The following is a 19229-nucleotide window of genomic DNA, read 5'->3' as shown; positions in this document are numbered from 1 at the left end:
GAGTTTCTGTTATATGCTGGTTCTGTCATCTGTTGTTTCAATAAATATAAATTGAAACATACATATGCACGCTTATATTGTATGTTTAACATAATGTGAAATGCACTTTGCTTCACCTATTGATTGATTTCTGAATACATAAAGCTAGTTAACTATTATAGCGCATAGGCCAAAACAGGTGAATGTAAAATGAAATGTGTTACAATATTTGTCAGGTTTACCTGAGTAACCATGCTGCCAATTAATTTGTAAATGCTTTATTTCACATTCACCAGTTTATGTTGCGCATCTCAGATCCAGTTTACTTTGTTAGAGTGAGCAAAACTTGCATCACTTCCTTTAAACCCCTGATTGTCAGTTTTCAATTTTTTTTTTCTCTATAAATATGGCCACACTCGTCTTAAATTATTATGTTTATAATTTAACGAGACACGTCAAATTATTAACGTATCACTCTTTAATGTGATTTTTGGCCTTAATTTTCTACTTAATTACAAAATCTAGAGCATGCAACAAATTAGTAGTATGTTGAATTGATATTCCCTTTTAGTCATTTTTCAGTTAGTATGTAGTATTATGTAATTGCATTCAGCCCTGTTACGGCTTAATATTTCACGTAAATTAATAACGTAAGTTTAAATCTAACATCATTTGGACACTTACAACAGCATGGCAGCATATAAATAAGGGATGGGTACCGAAACCCAGTACTTTATCGGTCCCACCTAAGAGCGCAGCGGCGACTCATCCAAGAGCTCACAAAAGACCCCACAACAACATCTAAAGAACTGTAGGCCTCTCTTGCCTCAGTTAAGGTCAGTGTTCATGACTCCGCCATAAGAAAGAGACTGGGCAAAAATGGCCTGCATGGCTTAGTTCCAAGACGAAAAACACTGCTGAGCAAAAAGAACATAAAGGCTCGTCTCAGTTTTGCCAGAACACATCTTGATGATCCCCAAGACTTCCGGGAAAATACTCTTTGGACTGACGAGACAAAAGTTGAAGTTTTTGGAAGGTGTGTGTCCCATTACATCTGGTGTAAAAGTAACACAGCATTTCAGAAAAAGAACATACCAACAGTAAAATATGGTGGTGGTAGTGTGATGGTCTGGGGCTGTTTTGCTGCTTCTGGACCTGGAGGATTTGCTGTGATCAATGGAGCCATGAATTCTGCTGTCTACCAATAAATCCTGAAGGACAATGTCCGGCCATCTGTTCGTGACCTCAAGCTGAAGCGAACTTGGGTTCTGCAGCAGGACAATGATCCAAAACACACCAGCAAATCCACCTCTAAATGGCTTAAGAAAAACAGAATGAAGACTTTGGAGAGGCCTAGTCAAAGTCCTGACCTGAATCCTATTGAGATGCTGTGGCATGACCTTAAAAAGGCAGTTCATGCTTGAAAACCCTCCAATGTGGCTGAATTACAACAATTCTGCCAAGATGAGTGGGTCAAAATTTCTGCACAGCGCTGGAACAGACTCATTGCAAGTTACTGCAAATGCTTGATTGCAGTTGTTGCTGCTAAGGGTGGCTCAACCAGTTATTACGTTTAGGGGGCAAACACTTTTTTCACACAGGGCCATGTGGGTTTGGATTTTGTTTTCCCTTCATAATAAAAAAACTTCATTCAAGAACTGCATGTTGTGTTTACTTGCATTATCTTTGATTAATATTTAAATTTGTTTGATGATCTGAAACATTAAAGTGTGACAAACATGCAAAAAAAAAATTAAAAATCAGGAAGAGGGCCAACACTACACTTACAGTGTCTTGCAAAAGTATTCATACCCCTTAATTTTTTTCACGTTATGTTGCTGCCTTATGTTAAACTGCTTTAAATTACTTTTTTTTCCACATCAATCTACATCACATACACCATAATGACAAAGCACAAAACAGGTTTGTAACAACTTTGCAAATTTATTAGAAATAAAAAACTGAAAAGATCCCGTTGCATAAGTATTCATTTCATACCCTTTTCTGGGACTCTCGAAATTTAGCTCAGGAGCATTTCATATTGCTTCTAGATGTTACTACACTTCGAGTGGAGTTAAACTGTGGCAAATTCATTTGAGTGAGTATGATTTAAAAAGGCACACACCTCTCAGAAAAGGTCTAACAGCTGAAAATGCATATCAGAGCAAAAACCAAGTCCTGAGATCAAGATAACTGCCTGTAGAGCTCAGTGACAGACTTGCGTTAAGGCAATGATGTAGGGAAGAGTTCAGAAAAAAAATCTGCTGCATTGAAGGTTCACAGAAGCATTATCCATAATGGAAGAGGATTGGAACAACTAGGACTCTAGAAAATGTCTGCCAGCCCCCATCCAAGACAGAGCTTGAGAGGTGAAAAGGTGAGGCAAAGAATGGCAGATAATTGCCAAATGCAGATGTGCAAAGCTTGTCACATCAGACCCAAAAAAACTATGTACTGAGTTAAGGGTATGAATACTTATGCAATGTACATATTTCAGTGTTTTATTTTTAATAAATTTGTAAAATTTGCAAATCTGGTTTTTGCTTTGTCATTATTATGGTGTATGGAGTGTAAATTGATGTGGGGCAAAACTAATTTAAAGCAGTTTAACATAATGCTGCAACAAAACAAAATGTGAATACTTTTGCAAGGCATTTTATAAAATAGTAAGCGATTTTAAAGTGTATAACTCTTGCCAAAATGTCCAAAGTTGATTCTAAACCCTTTTTTGCTGACGCAATGTGTTTTACACACAAATCCTGAAACGTGCAACATTTCCTCTCGATCACATGATTGTGTTCCTCTCAGCTGCTCTACTCTGCGGTGCTGGAAGAGTTACTCACAAACATATGATCTGGTAAGTGTTTATCAGCTCAATATGACAGGCTCTTTATGTGTCTTAATATATTTTATTATCAATTCCAGTGTCATCACAAATTTCTAATCATGTGTTTATAAATATTTTTGTAACTTCGAGCAACCGATTATAGTTAGTTTATTAACTTGCTGAGAGAAAGTGCGTGTTGGTGTCTAAAAAAAAGTGTAGTGACCTATAAACAACGTTGCGACGCGACAAAACAAGACAAAGCTTTCAATGATCTGTCGCTTGTTTACAGTGCACAGTCGTTTTATAACGGGAGCGCGCTTGTGCACTGTGCACTTGTGAATATCACTGAAGTGTAGTTAGTTATAGCTGTACTTCCGCTTTAATCTATAAGGGGTAAAGTCTGGGGAAGGCAGGACTGTAACACACACAAACACACTCCAGGTCGATTTACCTGTAGGCTTCTCTCAGACACAGATAAAGCCATGAAGCTCATCATACTTGATGACTATGACCAGGTCAGCGAATGGACTGCCAAATACATCAGGAACAGGATCAAGAAGTTTAACCCCGGACCTGACCGATACTTCACTCTGGGTCTTCCAACAGGTAAAATCATAAAAATGTTCATTTAAAATGTTTATATTATTAATATTTCCTGTGTTTTACAGGAGGCACCCCACTTGGATGCTACAAGAAACTCATAGAGTATCACAAGAAGGGAGAAGTATCTTTTCAGTATGTGAAAACGTTTAATATGGATGAGTATGTAGGTATGTGAGCGCTCGTTTATGCTTGGGGATCAAGGGTTGAATTGCCTGTCATATATTTAGTTGATCACTTTGTTTTTACAGGACTTCCTAGGGACCATCCTGAAAGCTACCATTCGTTCATGTGGAACAACTTTTTCAAGCACATCGACATCCGAGCAGAAAATGCACACATCCTAAACGGCAATGCGTCCAATTTAGAAAAGGAGTGTCAGGACTTTGAATCCAAAATCAAAGCTGCTGGAGGAATCGAACTATTTGTTGGCGGTAAGACAGTCGATTATACTTTGACCCGTGAATGCCACCATTAAACAACACTGCCTTCCTGTATTTGTAATCGTGTTGCAGGTATTGGACCCGATGGCCACATTGCGTTCAATGAGCCTGGATCCAGTCTGGTGTCCCGAACCCGTGTTAAGACCCTGGCAATGGACACGATTCTAGCTAACGCACGGTTTTTTGATGGCGATCTCTCTAAAGTCCCCACCATGGCTCTGACGGTTGGAGTTGGCACTGTGATGGATGCTCGAGAGGTACAAATATTCCTGTTTCACAGTCTTTATGTGCTGTATTATAATTACATCTATAATTGTCATCCTTCTCCCACTCCTGTAAGATGACTCTTACAGGAGTGATTACACATTTTTCTAGCCACAGACATTTCTGACTTCAAACATTTATTGTAAGATAAACGCATCTTTGCGTCAAAAATGCGTAACACAGTGCATGTATGGTAACAATAAGTAAATTAACTGATACTTAAAAACAAATAAATAAAAATGCATTTGAAATGTTATATTATTGCAGTTGAGGTCAAAAGTTTACATAGAAATGTTAATTATTTTTCAAAAAAAGAAGTTATTGTTTATTTAGTACTGACTTGAATAAGATATTTCACATAAAGACGCTTACATATAGTCCACAAGAGAAAATAATAGTTGAATTGATAAAAAATAACCCAGTTTAAAAGTTTACATACACTTAATTCGTAATGCTGTGTTGTTACCTGAATGATCCACTTTTAGTGATAGTTGTTCTTGAGTCCCTTGTTTGTCCTGAACAGTTAAACTGCCTGCTGTTCTTCAGAAAAAATCCTTTAGGTCCCACAAATTCTTTGGTTTTCCAGCATTTTTGTGTATTTGAAGCCTTTCCAACAATGACTGTGTGATTTTGAGATCCATCTTTTCACACTGAGGACAACTGAGGGACTCATATGCAACTATTACAGAAGATTCAAACGCTCACTGATGCTTCGGAAGGAAACACAATGCATTAAGAGCCGTTTTTTTTTTTTTTTAACTTTTTTTAAGTTCAGGGTAAATTTTAACTTATTTTGTCTTCTAGGAAACATGTTACTATTTCCTGTAACTTCTGAAGGGCAGTACTAAATGAAATAAATATATAATATTCAGACAAAATAAGAAAAATGCACCAATATTTTTTTCTGTTCAAAAGTTTTCACCCCCGGCACTTAATGCATGTTTTTTCTTTCTTTCTGGAGTGTTTGAACCTTCTGTAATTGTTGCATATGAGTCCAAGAACAAGAAAACATTCTAGTTGTTACATTGAAATTTGTCATTTTACTAAGATAATTGTTGTTTTAACAACATAACATCTAATTTTTACGAGAAAAGATGTGTTAACGAGAAAACATCTCATTATTACAGGAAAAGATGTTTGTCACTTTAACGACATCTAATTTTTACACATTTTAACAAGACAACATCTCCTTATTACGAGAAAAGATGTCATTTTTACCAATATAATTGTTGTTTTAATGACATAACATCTAATTTTTACAAGAGAATTTGTCATTTTACCATTATTGTCGTTTTAACAACATGACATACCCTGTTTTTACGTAAAAAGATGTTGTTTTAACGACATAACATCTCGTTTTTACAAGAAAACATCTAGTTGTCACAAGAAAATGTGTTATTTTAACAAGATAATTGTAGTTTTACCAACATAACATCTAATTTTTACAAGAAAAGATGTGTTAACGAGAAAACATCTCATTATTACAAGAAAATATGTTTAACCAAGATAATTGTCATTTTAACGACATCTAATTTTTACACATTTTAACAAGACAACATCTCCTTATTACGAGAAAAGATGTCATTTTTACCAAGATAATTGTTGTTTTAATGACATAACATCTCATTTTTACTAGAAAAGTTGTTATTACAAGAAAATTTGTCATTTTACCATTATTGTCGTTTTAACAACATGACATACCTTGTTTTTACATAAAAAGATGTTGTTTTAACGACATAACATCTCGTTTTTACAAGAAAACATCTAGTTGTCACAAGAAAATGTTATTTTAACAAGATAATTGTAGTTTTACCAACATAACGTCTAATTTTTACAAGAAAAGATGTGTTAACGAGAAAACATCTCATTATTACAAGAAAATATGTTTAACCAAGATAATTGTCATTTTAACGACATCTAATTTTTACACATTTTAACAAGACAACATCTCCTTATTACGAGAAAAGATGTCATTTTTACCAATATAATTGTGGTTTTAATGACATAACATCTAATTTTTACAAGAGAATTTGTCATTTTACCATTATTGTCGTTTTAACAACATGACATACCTTGTTTTTACGTAAAAAGATGTTGTTTTAACGACATATCTCGTTTTTACAAGAAAACATCTATTTGTCACAAGAAAATGTGTTATTTTAACAAGATAATTGTAGTTTTACCAACATAACATCTCGTTTTTACGAGAAAAGATGTAGTTTAAATGAGAAATGAGTCCCTCGGTTGTCCTCAGTGTGAAAAGATGGATCTTAAAATCATACAGTCATTGTTGGAAAGCGGTCAAATACACAATAATGCTGAAAAACCTCAGAAATGTTCATTTTTATAAGTTTCACTATTATTTTCTCTCGTAAACTATATTTTAACATCTGTAATGTGAAATATATCTGATTCAGGTGAGTACTAAATAAACAATAACATGCATTTTGTATGATCCCTCTTATTTTGGTAAAATAGTTAACATTTTACAGATTCTGCAAGGTGTATGTAAACTTTTGACCTCAACCTTTGTAATTTTTTTTATGAAATCTGATCTGATCTGAAACAATACAACGAACGCTAACATGATTATATGACATTTTCAGGTCATGATCCTTATCACTGGCTCTCATAAAGCGTTCGCACTCTATAAAGCCATCGAAGAGGGAGTGAACCACATGTGGACGGTGTCAGCATTCCAGCAGCACCCGCAGGCTGTGTTTGTGTGCGATGAAGACGCCACACACGAGCTGAGGGTCAAAACGGTCAAGTACTTCAAAGGTAACGCGGACTCTCTCTCGTTTGCATGGTTTGTTGATCTTTGTCTCTCTCTCTTGAGGGAATAAAGTGAACACAGGAATATTGTGCATGAAAGAAAATGACATCAGTTAGTGTTAATGTTTTTATTTTGTTTGTTTTTTCAGGCATTATGGATGTGCACAACAAGATGGTGGAGCCTATAGACTGATACTGATTGGAAGAATGGACACACAACAGATTTGTGGTTGTGTTTTTACCTGAATTGCACTCCTCTGTTTTCTGTTGTTTTTATATGCCTTTTGTCTTGTATTAAACTTTTAAATGTTCTTTAAATGTGACCAAATAAATCACAAATTGATAAATAAATAGACTTAGTACTGTAAATAGTAATCTTTGGATTGATGATATGGTATTTCAGTATTTATAATTATTTACCTATTGATAGATTTATATTTCAGTATTTATATACCTTTATTTCACCTTTATTTTAGTTTCAATAATTCATTAAAATTACATTTTATTTCAGTTAGTTGCCAAGGTGGGGTGACGCATTGCTACCACACACATTATTTTTTCCATAATAGTTATAGTCAGATAATTATGTTGTTTTAAAGACATAATTTCTTGTTTTTACAAGAAAAGATGTTGTTTTATCAAGAAAACATCTAGTTATTACAAGGAAAGATGCCGTTTTACTGAGATAATTGTTGTTTTAACAACATAACACCTTCATTTTTACAAGAAAAGTTGTCGTTTTTTAACAAGAAAACATCTAGTTATTACAAGAAAATTTGTCGTTTTGCCCAGATAATTGTTGTTTTAACACCATATCTTGTTTTCGTGAAAAACATCTCGTTGTTAAGAGAAAAGATGTTGTTTTAATGACATAACATCTAATTTTTACAAGACAATATGCCATTTTAACAAGACATCTCATTATTACAAGATGTCATTTTGACTAGATAATTGTTTTAACAACATAACATTTTGTTTTTACAAGAAACGATGTCGTTTTACCGAGATAATTGCCATTTTATAGACATAACATCTCCTTTTTACAAGAAAAGATGTCATTTTATCAAGACAACATCTCATTATTATGAGAAAAGATGTTGTTTTACAGATGTAATTGTCATTTTAACAACATATCTCATTTTTTAGAAAAGTTGTTGTTTTAACAAGAAAACATTATTTATTACAAGACCATTTTTAATTTCACCAAGATAATTATTTTTAACTACATAACATCTAGTTTTTACAAAAAAATATGTTGTTTTAACGGAAAAACATCTTGTTATCATGAGAAAAGATGTTGTTTTACCAAGATAATTGTTTCAACAACATAACATCTCGTTTTTTACGAGAAAGTTTTTTTTTTGCAGAGATAAATGGCATTTTAATGACATAACATCTCATTTTTAGAAGAAATGTTGTCATTTTAACAAGAAAACGTTAGTTATTACAAGAAAATGTGTTATTTTACCGAGATAGTTGTCATTTTAACAACATAACATTAATTTTTACGAACAAAAATGTTGTTTTAATAAAAAAACATCTCATTATTACGAGAAAAGATGTCGTTTTAAAGAAAAAAAATTATTACAAGAAAAGATTGTTTTACCTAGATAATTGTAGTTTTAACAACATAACATCTAATTTTTACAAGAAAAGGTGTCATTTTACCAAGACAATTGTTGTTTTAATGACATAACATCTAATTTTTACTAGAAAAGTTGTTGTATTAACAAGAAAACATCTAGTTATTGCAAGAAAATGTGCCAGTTTTTACGAAAAAAGATGTTGTTTTAACAAGAACATCTCATTTTTCCAAGAAAAGTTGTCGTTTTAACAAGAAAACATCTAATTATTACAAGATCACTGCAAAAAATGCTTTTCTTTTGTCTTGTTTCCAGCCAAAATATCTAAAATTTCTTAAATCAAGAAGTATTTTCTAGACGAATAAATATTATTGTCTTGTTTTCAGAAAAAACAAGTCAAAATTAAGTGTGTTTTTGCTTGAAACAAGCTAAATAATCTGCCAATGGGGTAAGAAAAATAATCTTGTTTTCTGTTTGAAATAAGATTTTTTTTTCTTACCCCATTGGCAGATTATTTTGCTTGCTCTAAGCAAAAAATCACTTAATTTTGGCTTTTTTTTTTCTGAAAACAAGAAAATAATTTTTACTTGTCTAGAAAGTCCATCTTGATTTAAGAATTTTCAGATATTTTGGCTGGAAACAAGAAAAAAAAAATCTAAGTAAGAAAAGCATTTTATGCAGTGAAAATTTGTAATTTTACAGAGATAATTGTTGTTTTAATGACATATCTCGTTTTTACGAGCAAAGATGTTGTTTTAACAACATAACACCTCATTTTTACAAGAGCAGTTGTCGTTTAAACAAGAAAACATCTAGTTTTTATGAGAAAACATCTCATTATTATGTGAAAGGGTGTCGTTTTACCAAGATAATTGTTGTTTTAATGACATAACATCTCGTTTTTACGAGAAAAGATGCTTTAATGAAAAAAACAGTTCGTTGTTACGAGAAAAGATGTTGTTTTACCGAGACGATTGACGTTTTAACGACATAAATCAATTTTACAAGATGCCATTTTAACGAGAAAACGTAGTTATTACGAGTAATGATTTTGTTAAAACAGCACAACATCTCATTATTACGACATAATAATTGAGTGGAAAAAATTATAAGTGTGTGGCAGCAATGCATCTGTACTAAGGCAACATTTAAACACGTTTTAAATATTCATCTAATATTTCGATTTTATTTTATTTAAGCATTATTTCAGTTCATGAAAGCATGTTTAAATAGTCTTTGTTTTAGTTATCAATGACAACACTGACATATTCAACTGTAAGCTACAAGAATTTACCATATTGTTTTTTTTTTAACTGTGACTAAAGGCGTTTCCTATCATGTGGCTGACATAAAAACATTTCAGTGGACAAAATAGGCAGTTCAGAGTAATCAAGTTCATACATGACTGAGTGAAAGTAACTTAGTTGGAAATAAGACGTGCCCTCCGGAATCAAATATTACAGCCCTTAACAGACTTAGAGTGTTTATTACTGTACTTGGACTGAATACTGCAGACAACTACTCTCTCTAGGCTTTGTAAAGACAAATGAAAGTAAAAAGTTCAAAGGTACTTTTAGTTTAAAAGTTTAGCAGAGTCACTAATGGAAACTCTTTAAATGGGTTGCATAACAACAATCTTTGCACTGACATAAATACACCCCTGGGCTGTGTTCAAACCCTAGTGAGCTGCCTAATTAGACAGCTAAACTGAGCGTCTATAACGGTTGAAATGTTGTCTAGATAGGCTGCACACTAGGTTTTGAGACAGAACCGCAGAGCCTGACACTGAAACCGACTGAGCATGAGCAGTCGCCATTGTTTGGGCTATAGATTAGCCTAGTACTGTCAATCTGACTTCGAACGAGAATATTTTCATTAAGTGACAATAAGTTTGTGATATTAAATTAGTTCAAACTTAGGTTAAACTAGTGATCATAACTGCTGTATGAGTGTTTAAGCGAACAGATCGACGCGGAAGAATGACAGATCAGCGGAGTGGATATCAGCAGGTAACAAACAGACATTTGGTTTGGTTCTTTAAGCGAGTTGTTTTTCTGTAAGATTGATGGTTTTATCAACATATATCGAGTGGATGAGGTTTTAGTAATAGTTTATAAGACTCTAAACTGTAATGTTTTGACTTTTGAGAAGAGAGAGGATAAAGTCAAATGGATTAATTAGCTTGTTAGCCGCTGCGGCCTTCTGTTAGCAGTGACAACAAACCGGAAAAACGAAGAGCTCACGATGATTAATTGTATAATATGAACACAATATAGTTTGTACTTTAGTGTAAATAACTTAATCAATATCTTAGGTTATCATTCTGATCAAGAGTTGTTTGCGGTGATATCCGATCTCATGTTAAAATCGTGTTAAAGTTCATTATCGTACTTTAAGATATAGCTTTGGGAGTGATCATCTAAATCACGTACGAAACCTTGATAACGTTTAGATTAGTTTAATATTTGACATATAATACTTAATTATTACATAAAGGGCTCATTTGGAACCACATCGAGACTATCAAATGCGTAATTTGACTTTGTGTGTGTAGGTGTATACTAACGTTACTAGATTGTTTAAAGTCTCTTCTGCTCACCAAGCCTGGATTTATTTGATCTAATGTACAGTAAAATCGTAAAATATTTTTAGTATTTAAAATAATTGTTTTCTATTTGAATATGTTTTACATTGTAATTTATTAATTGATTTCAAAGCTGAATTTTTAGCATTGCTCCAGTCACATGATCCTTCAGAAATCATTCAAATTTTCTGATTTGCTGTTCAAAAAACATTTTTTATTATTATGTTGAAAACAGCTAAGTATATATTTTTTCAGGTTTCTTTGATGAATAGAAAGTTCAGAGGAACGGCGTTTGTCTGAAATAGAAATCTTTTGTAACATTATAAATGTCTTTATCATCACTTTGATCATTTTAAAGTGTCCTTGCTAAATGTTTTAATTTCAATAATTTCTATTAAAAAAATCCTGAAAAAATGTGCTCAACTAAATATTAATAATAATAATAATAATTAGATGTTATTTGAACAGCAAATAAGCATATTAGAATGATTTCTGAAGAATCATGTGACACTGAAGACTGGAGTATTAATGCTGATAATTCAGATTTGATCACAGGAATAAATTACACTTAATAATATACATTCAAATAGAAAGCAGTGTTTTAAATTGTAGTAATATTTTACACATTTATTTTTTTCACTGTGCAGAATTTACTATAAATAATTTATATTTTAATATGCAATTTATTTCGGTGATTTTACAGCTTCATTATCATTCAGAAATCATTCTAAACTGCTCAAAAACATTTATTATGATTATTATTATGATGTTGAAAACAGCTGAGTATATTTTTTCAGGTTTCTTTGATGAATCAAAAGTTCAGAAAAACAGCGTTTATTTGAAATAGAAATCTTTTGTAACATTATAAATGTCTTTTTCATCACTCTAAAAGCATCCTTGCTAAATAAATGTATTAATTTCTATCATTTCTTCCAAGCTACTATAATGTTACAAAAGTTATTTCAGATAAATGCTGATCTCTGTATCTTTCTATTAATCAAAGAATCCTGAAAAATGTCATTAACTGTTCTAAGTATTGATAGTAGTAGTAATAATAATCATAAATGTTTCTTGAAGAGCAAATCATGTGACACTGAAGACTCAAGTAATGATGCTGAAAATTCAGCTTTGATCACAGGCGTAAATTACATTTTAACAGATATTCAAATAAAAAGCAGTTATTTTAAATAGTAATAATATTTCAAAGTTGTACTGCTCTTGCTGTACTTTGGATCAAATAAATGCAGGCTTGGTGAGCAGAAGAGACTTCTTTAAAAACATTAAAAATCTTACTGTTCAAAAACGTAGGACTGGTAGTGTATATATCGATTTATACTGCATATATTTCATTATTTTAATGTTTGTTCTGTATTAACAGTACATTAATCTCATAATACACATTCTACTGTTGCAATATGATATCCTTTCCGATGCATCAGCAGCTTTTTTCTTTTTTTTTTTGTGGTGTAGTTGAATAACGAGGAGGATTCAGCGGAGGTGCTTCAACAAACCGCTGATGCACCTCCACCGTACAGCAGCATCGCGGCGAGTAACGCAGGTAACACAAGTGTATGAATGCGGATCTGCACATTAACCACAGCAGGCCAGAAATAACCTATGCATCTGTCGTTACGCCTAACCGCTTTACTATGTGTGACATGTTTGCTGTAGCTTTCTTTGAGTACAAAGAGGATGAGGTTTACCCCAAACCCCCCTCATACAACGTGGCCACGTCACTGCCGTCCTACGACGAGGCTGAGAGGAACAAAGTAGAGGCCACGGTTCCTCTAGTCACTGACAGGGTGAGTGTTTGTGATTGTTTTAGAGGTAATTACTCTAAATTAAGTACTCTTTTGACATGTATGTACTTGGTTCATTTATACAGGATGAGGACTTCATTGCCAGAGACAGCTTTGACGATACGGATCAGCTGCGTGTTGGGAACGATGGAATTTTCATGCTCACATTTTTCAGTAAGAGTGCGCAATACTTGGAATGCAAACAGCTGTTGTTGATAGTATAGGTGTGCAATATTTATCATCTGCGATAATATCGTAGATTGTTTTTTTTTTTTAATGATATATGTGACCCTGGACCAAAAAACCAGTCATAAGGTTAACTTTTACAAAACATGAGATGTGAGATGTACATCTCAATAAATAAGCTTTCTATTGATGTATGGTTTGTTAGGATAGGACAATATTTGGCCGAGATACATCTATTTGAAAATCAGGAATCTGAGGGTGCAAAAAAATCAAAATACTGAGAAAATCACCTTTAAAGTTGTCCAAATTAAGTTCTTAACAATGCATATTACTAATCAAAAATTACATTTTAATATATTTATAGTAGGAATTTTACAAAATATCTTTATGGAACATGATCTTTACTTAATTTCCTAATGGTTTTTGGCATAAAAGAAAAATCAATAATTTTGACCCATGCTATGTATTTTTGGCTATTGCTACAAATATACCCCAGCGACTTAAGACTGGTTTTGTGGTCCAGGGTCGCATGTGAGCTGAGATTGAGTATGTCACTCTCATTGCAAGATGAAACAAAATGCCCCTATAATTCAAGTTATGAATACAAAAAAATCCCTGTATGGGTTTTTTATTTTTTATATTCATATAATAAAGTAATATCACACAAGCAACAGCTGTTTTCCTAAATATCAGCACATTAGAACGCAAATGTGATATTAATTTTATATAACAGTTCAACAAAGAAGAAGTTAATATTTTGTAGGGCTGGGTAAAAAATATCGATTCTCAGATTTTAATCGATCTTCAGTTTAACGCATTGATATCGATTCGGGAAATCCCCGAATCGATTCTTAATGCACGTGCTTCACGTAAGAGGATATGAATATTCACCACTCCTTCTGAAGGTGTCACCATCAGCTGCTTTTTTTCAGAAAAATCTGGTGATCAAAAATGATTAGGCTGTAGTTAAGAACTGTTACTGTCTTTTAATTTGTTTTACAGTAATATGCATTTTGCAGTTTGTTTACATGGTGTACAATGGATGCACATATTTATGACTTCTTGTTACAGTGTTCATTTAAAATAAAAGTTGTTTAAAATAAACAACTGTGTGCACCCTATTATTAATGTAGATGTGTATTTCAGTAATAAACTTAAGTAGGAGAGTTTCAGTTACCAGCATTTATATCAAAATATGGATCCCATGTCTGCAAAACTTAACATTTTAAATGAAATATTGATAGCTAATCGATATCGAATCGAATCGAAACCATAAAAATAAGAATCGAATCGAATCGCCGAATTGGTCACAATACCCAGCCCTAATATTTTGTGCAAGTTACATTTTAGACACAATTTTTGTCTTTTACCAATAAAAGCTGGAGCAGAACATTTGTGCGTCTCAGAGAAACACTGCAGTGTTTAGTTTAGTTTGAGCAAATCATTTGAGTCAGTGATTCAATGGTCACTTGCTTCATTTCTAAATGAATTTTGAATGAATCGTTTGAATGAATGATTCAATGACTCACTCGTTAAGGCAGGGACTTGCTGCCACCTCCTGGTGGTTTTAGTGTCATATTTAATTATTCATGACAGGCCTAAATCACCCCAAATATCAGCACAAGAACACACTATGCAAAATATTTAGGGATGTAACGGTATCAAAATTTCACGGTACGGTAATACCTCGGTATGAATGGCACGGTACGGTATTTATTGAATCATTTACAGGGAAAACAAAACTAATGAAGAGACTCGAAAAAAGTGCCAGAAGTGTTTATTAAACAGTTTACATGAACACTAAACATATCAATGGCATACAAATTAGCCATCTATCTGTAAACTTTGAAACAGGAACTTCAATTTTTCAATTTTAATAACAAAAAATTATTAAACCATGTAACCACGTTACTTTTTTTCGCAGTACTTTAGCCTACTTTGTGTAATAACGAAAACATTCATTTCAGTGGAAAAATAAGTCCAAAACTCCATATTTTAACATTTTGAACAATAGGGCTCTACAATCTTTTGCTTTTTTTTTTTTTTTTTTTTTTGAAATTCTTATGTTTTTTTAATTTTTCTGATAATCAAATGAAAGCATAAACATTTATTTATTTTTAATCAAATGAAAAATAAACCCTTTTAATTTTTGGCAAACAAACAGAGGTTTACTGTTAAAATCCATCCATGGAAGAAAAATTATATTCAGTTTAAAACGTTTAAATAATAATTGTAGTATTTTTTTCTACAATTAAGTGGTTAATCTTCTTGTAATATTTATTTTTTATTATATATATTGTTTATGTAAATTATTTAAATAGGAATATATAAACACCTACATTATACTGTACAAAAGTAATACAAGACTAATATTGTTCTGTTTCATGTTAAATCGTACTTTTATTTTGACAGGTTGCTGTGAAGTTTCTGTGTACAGTATGATATGTTGCTAGTTTTCTCAAATGAAACGGTAAAAGTGACACTAACAGCAGCTTTGGAGATTGAGTTTATCTGTTCATGTGAGATGCAAATGCCAAAAATTACCGGGAGCGTCACGTGTGCTTCAGTATGAGTGTAGTAAAGAAAAAAAACGCGTCTCCACCATTCATACAGACAGAGGCAAACGGAACATGCAGGATTCATATTAAAACGGTCTTTTTGCATTTCAGTTTTCACAGACACTAGTCCATATCGCGATTTGAATTAAGTGACAGACCAACTTTTGATTTATTGATCCAAAAATCAACAAATTCCGTGGCATTCCGCGCTATAGTAGATTAAGTTTTTATGAATGGAGTCCTGCGTGTTTTCGCGGAAGAGACATTGTAAACGCGCCATCATGTAGAGACAGAAATGACATGCCTTCGTGTAAATAAGATAAATAACATAAGGCAATTTAGTTTGTTTAATAAAACAACAATGTATAGACCTGTTCTATAGGAAAGATAACCTTAAATGACTTCTATTGTGATCTGGCGCTATATCGAAAATAAAATGAACTCGACGTTCAAGGGGGGCGGGCAACAGACCGCAAAGGATGATGGCCACGCCTGGGCTGATGGGAATTGTAGTTCCTGCTACCTCCCGTTCGCTCCATTCGCCTGAGCAAACTTTTCTCAGAAGACCTATCGTTTTATCGAGTCATGCGACCACGGTAGTATCGAAAAAATTTGCTATTGCGGTACGACGGTATTTACAATACCGTTACATCCCTAAAAATATTGTTTAGTTATCATCATCTAGATATCATTTTGTGTCAGTATCACACAACCCTAACTGATAGCTAGATAAAAGTGCAGCAGATATAATAATAGCTTTTCATTTCTTTGTGTCATCAGTGGCGTTCCTCTTTAACTGGATTGGCTTCTTCCTGTCCTTCTGTCTGACCACGTCTGCGGCTGGACGCTATGGGGCCATCTCTGGGTTTGGACTGTCCCTGGTCAAATGGGTCCTGATTGTCAGGGTATGACAGGCTAATATACAGTTGAGGTCAAAAGTTTACATCCTCCTTTCAGAATCTGCAAAATGTTAAGTGTTTTAACAAAATAACAGGGATCATTGGGCATGTAAACTTTTGACTTCAACTGTATCACATAAGATGTTATGGTAATGGATTAATATTTAAAGCAGTTGGTTTTCTATTATGCTTTGTTAGTATTTTTTTTTTAGAGGATGAACACCACTCACCCTTTTCTTTCTGTGATTAAACAGTTTTCAACCTACTTCCCTGGATATTTTGATGGCCAGTACTGGCTGTGGTGGGTTTTCCTGGTCGTAGGTGAGTGTAAATTAGCGATTTAGTTTAATAAATGTTTTTCTTTATGATCGTTCATTAAAAATGATTATTAAAGAAATCGTTAAAAAAGAATATTTGCATGTAGATGAGAACGTTTCTTCATCTTATTTGGAGAAATGTATCATTACATCGCTCGCTCACCAACTGAACCTCTGCAGTGAATGGGTGCCGTCAGAATGAGAGTCCAAACAGCTGATAAAAAAACATCAGCGTAATCCACAAGACTCCAGTCCATCGGTTAACATCTTGTGAAGTGAAAAGCTGTCTGTTTGCAGTGAAAAAGTCTTCTTTTCTAAATCAGGAGAGAAATATGCACCTATCAAGCACTAGTTAAAAGCAAAAACAGTTTAAAAATGCGGGTGGATTTTGGTAGTGAGAGAAAAACAAGCAACTTTTTTTTGGAAGAAGTCTTGTTATGGAATATAGCCTCATGTTTTGGACTGAAGTTATGGTTTAAAGTTAAAATGTTGATGAATTTATTACAAACAAGCAGCATTTGCTTTCAATAGATGGACTGAAATGGTTTGGATCACTTGTGGATTATTTTGATGTTTGTATCAGGTTTCATTCTGACGGCACCCATTCACTGCAGAGGATCCATTGGTGAGCAAGTGATGTAATGCTACATTTCATTACATATCTGTTCTATTGATTCAAAAAGTATTAAATATTACGATTTTCTAAGTTATTAAATTATTAATATTATTACAACTAACACATCATTTGTATTGTTCCAGGATTCCTGCTGTTTTTCCGGGGATTCGTCAACTATTCCAGAGTTCGCAACATGGCAGATCATTCCATGTCTACCATTCCTCGAACCCGAGTTCTTTTTATCTATTAGGTAACTTATAAGAAATTATTAACTTTTTTTTTTTTTTTAGATGGCATAGATGTGCATTGCATTAGGAGAAAAAATAAATGAAAAGATTACCTTAAGTGATATAAATGATTGTGGACAAGTGTTTTCTCTCTTTTGATTTTGTGAATAGATTAAACTCTCAGGATAATTGCAAAATGAACAAAACGGCGAGCCGCCTTCAGCTTTTTTGAATCTTCAGGACATAACAACAACAGCAGTGCAAAGAACACATCTGCTTCAGACGCCCCTTGCACTTCTCGGTTGTTTGCATAATTGCAATTAATCACATTGGCATTTTTTACTAAAGGGTTCGAGCTCCTCCAACCGTTTATCAGTGCTTAATTCACGCGTACAGTATACACTCATTATGCATTTAGAAGCTACTTACATTTGCATGCGCTCCAGTTAGCGGTGACGCCATCTGAGAATCAGTTTTTGTTAAATTCCCCGTCACAGTTTGTTTCTGTGGGTTTTCTCTTGATTTGTGGGAAAGTTGTAATTTTACTTTGTGAGTAAATCTAGTAAATGAACTTTGTGAACTAGAAAAAAAAAAAAAGAGTATGTGTATATACGGTTAACAAGAAGAGAGATATTAAACATTATAAACATGCACTTTGAAGATATAAGCAGAACAAGATAACAATAGTGTCTGCCAGGTCCATGTAAAGCCAAAAACATATTAAGGTAAAGGTTATTCGAGAAAATATCAGCTTGTTTTAAATTACTGTCACAAAACGGACCAAAATACTCCCTATTATGTAAAAGGTTAGCTTAGACTGATAGCAAAATGATTCAGCATTAAAGCACACCTGAATATGTAATGCGCTTAATCAATCAGTGTGAATAACAGAATATTTTATGACGCCAAATGTAGCAGTAGATGGTTCATCGATTTTATTTTCGTTTTATTTTTGTTGAAGACTTCAGCATGGGATAGTGCTTCACCATGTTTTGTTTGTGATTTGTATGTTTTACACTTATCAAATAATTTTAATAAATGTAACATCTATGGCAACACCACAGATCACTTGTGCATTTATTTGTTGGTAATATACACTAACATTACTTTTTTAAAGTCTCAATTTCACCAATGCTGCTTCTATTTAATCAACTACAGTGAAATTACTACTTACTATTTATGATTTAAAAAGATAATAAGGGCTGTCGAGTGATTAATAAAAGTTTGTTTTTACATAATATATGTGTGAGTACTGTGTAAATTAATTATGTATATAAAAATACACACAGTTGAATGTGTATATATATGTGATGCAAAATGTTATATGTAACTATAAAGAGTTTATATATAGAAATAAATATATATAGACAGCTATTATTATAATATATGTACGTGTATGTATTTATATTTTATATTATATATATTATGTAAAAACAAACTTATTTTGGATGTGATTAATCACGATTAATCATTTGACAGCCCTAATTTTAATTAATTACATGAAGTATCAGGTAATGAATTAACTGCATCAATTTTGTCTGCAAAAGTAGCCCCAAAATAAACATTTAAATT

General features: G+C 32.9%; 1 protein-coding gene and 1 pseudogene across 1 annotated transcript; both read left to right on the top strand.

Moving 5' to 3' along the window:
• The first annotated feature begins 3211 nt into the window (after nt 1-3211).
• Nucleotides 3212-7087, top strand: LOC141288135 (glucosamine-6-phosphate deaminase 1-like; annotated as a pseudogene).
• A 3230-nt stretch (nt 7088-10317) lies between these two features.
• Nucleotides 10318-18665, top strand: ndfip1 (Nedd4 family interacting protein 1). Its single transcript, XM_073820570.1, has 8 exons — nt 10318-10480; nt 12526-12613; nt 12727-12857; nt 12941-13028; nt 16379-16503; nt 16752-16818; nt 17574-17680; nt 17829-18665. Exons 1-7 carry the CDS (start codon nt 10451-10453, stop codon nt 17678-17680), a joined length of 636 nt encoding a protein of 211 aa, XP_073676671.1. The 5' UTR covers nt 10318-10450; the 3' UTR covers nt 17829-18665.
• Nucleotides 18666-19229: the final 564 nt, after the last annotated feature.

Source organism: Garra rufa, chromosome 16 (genome assembly GCF_049309525.1).
Source record: "Garra rufa chromosome 16, GarRuf1.0, whole genome shotgun sequence".
Taxonomy (NCBI): domain Eukaryota; kingdom Metazoa; phylum Chordata; class Actinopteri; order Cypriniformes; family Cyprinidae; genus Garra; species Garra rufa.
The sequence above is the reverse complement of the archived record's forward strand: the minus strand, read 5'-3'. Positions and strand labels throughout refer to the sequence as shown.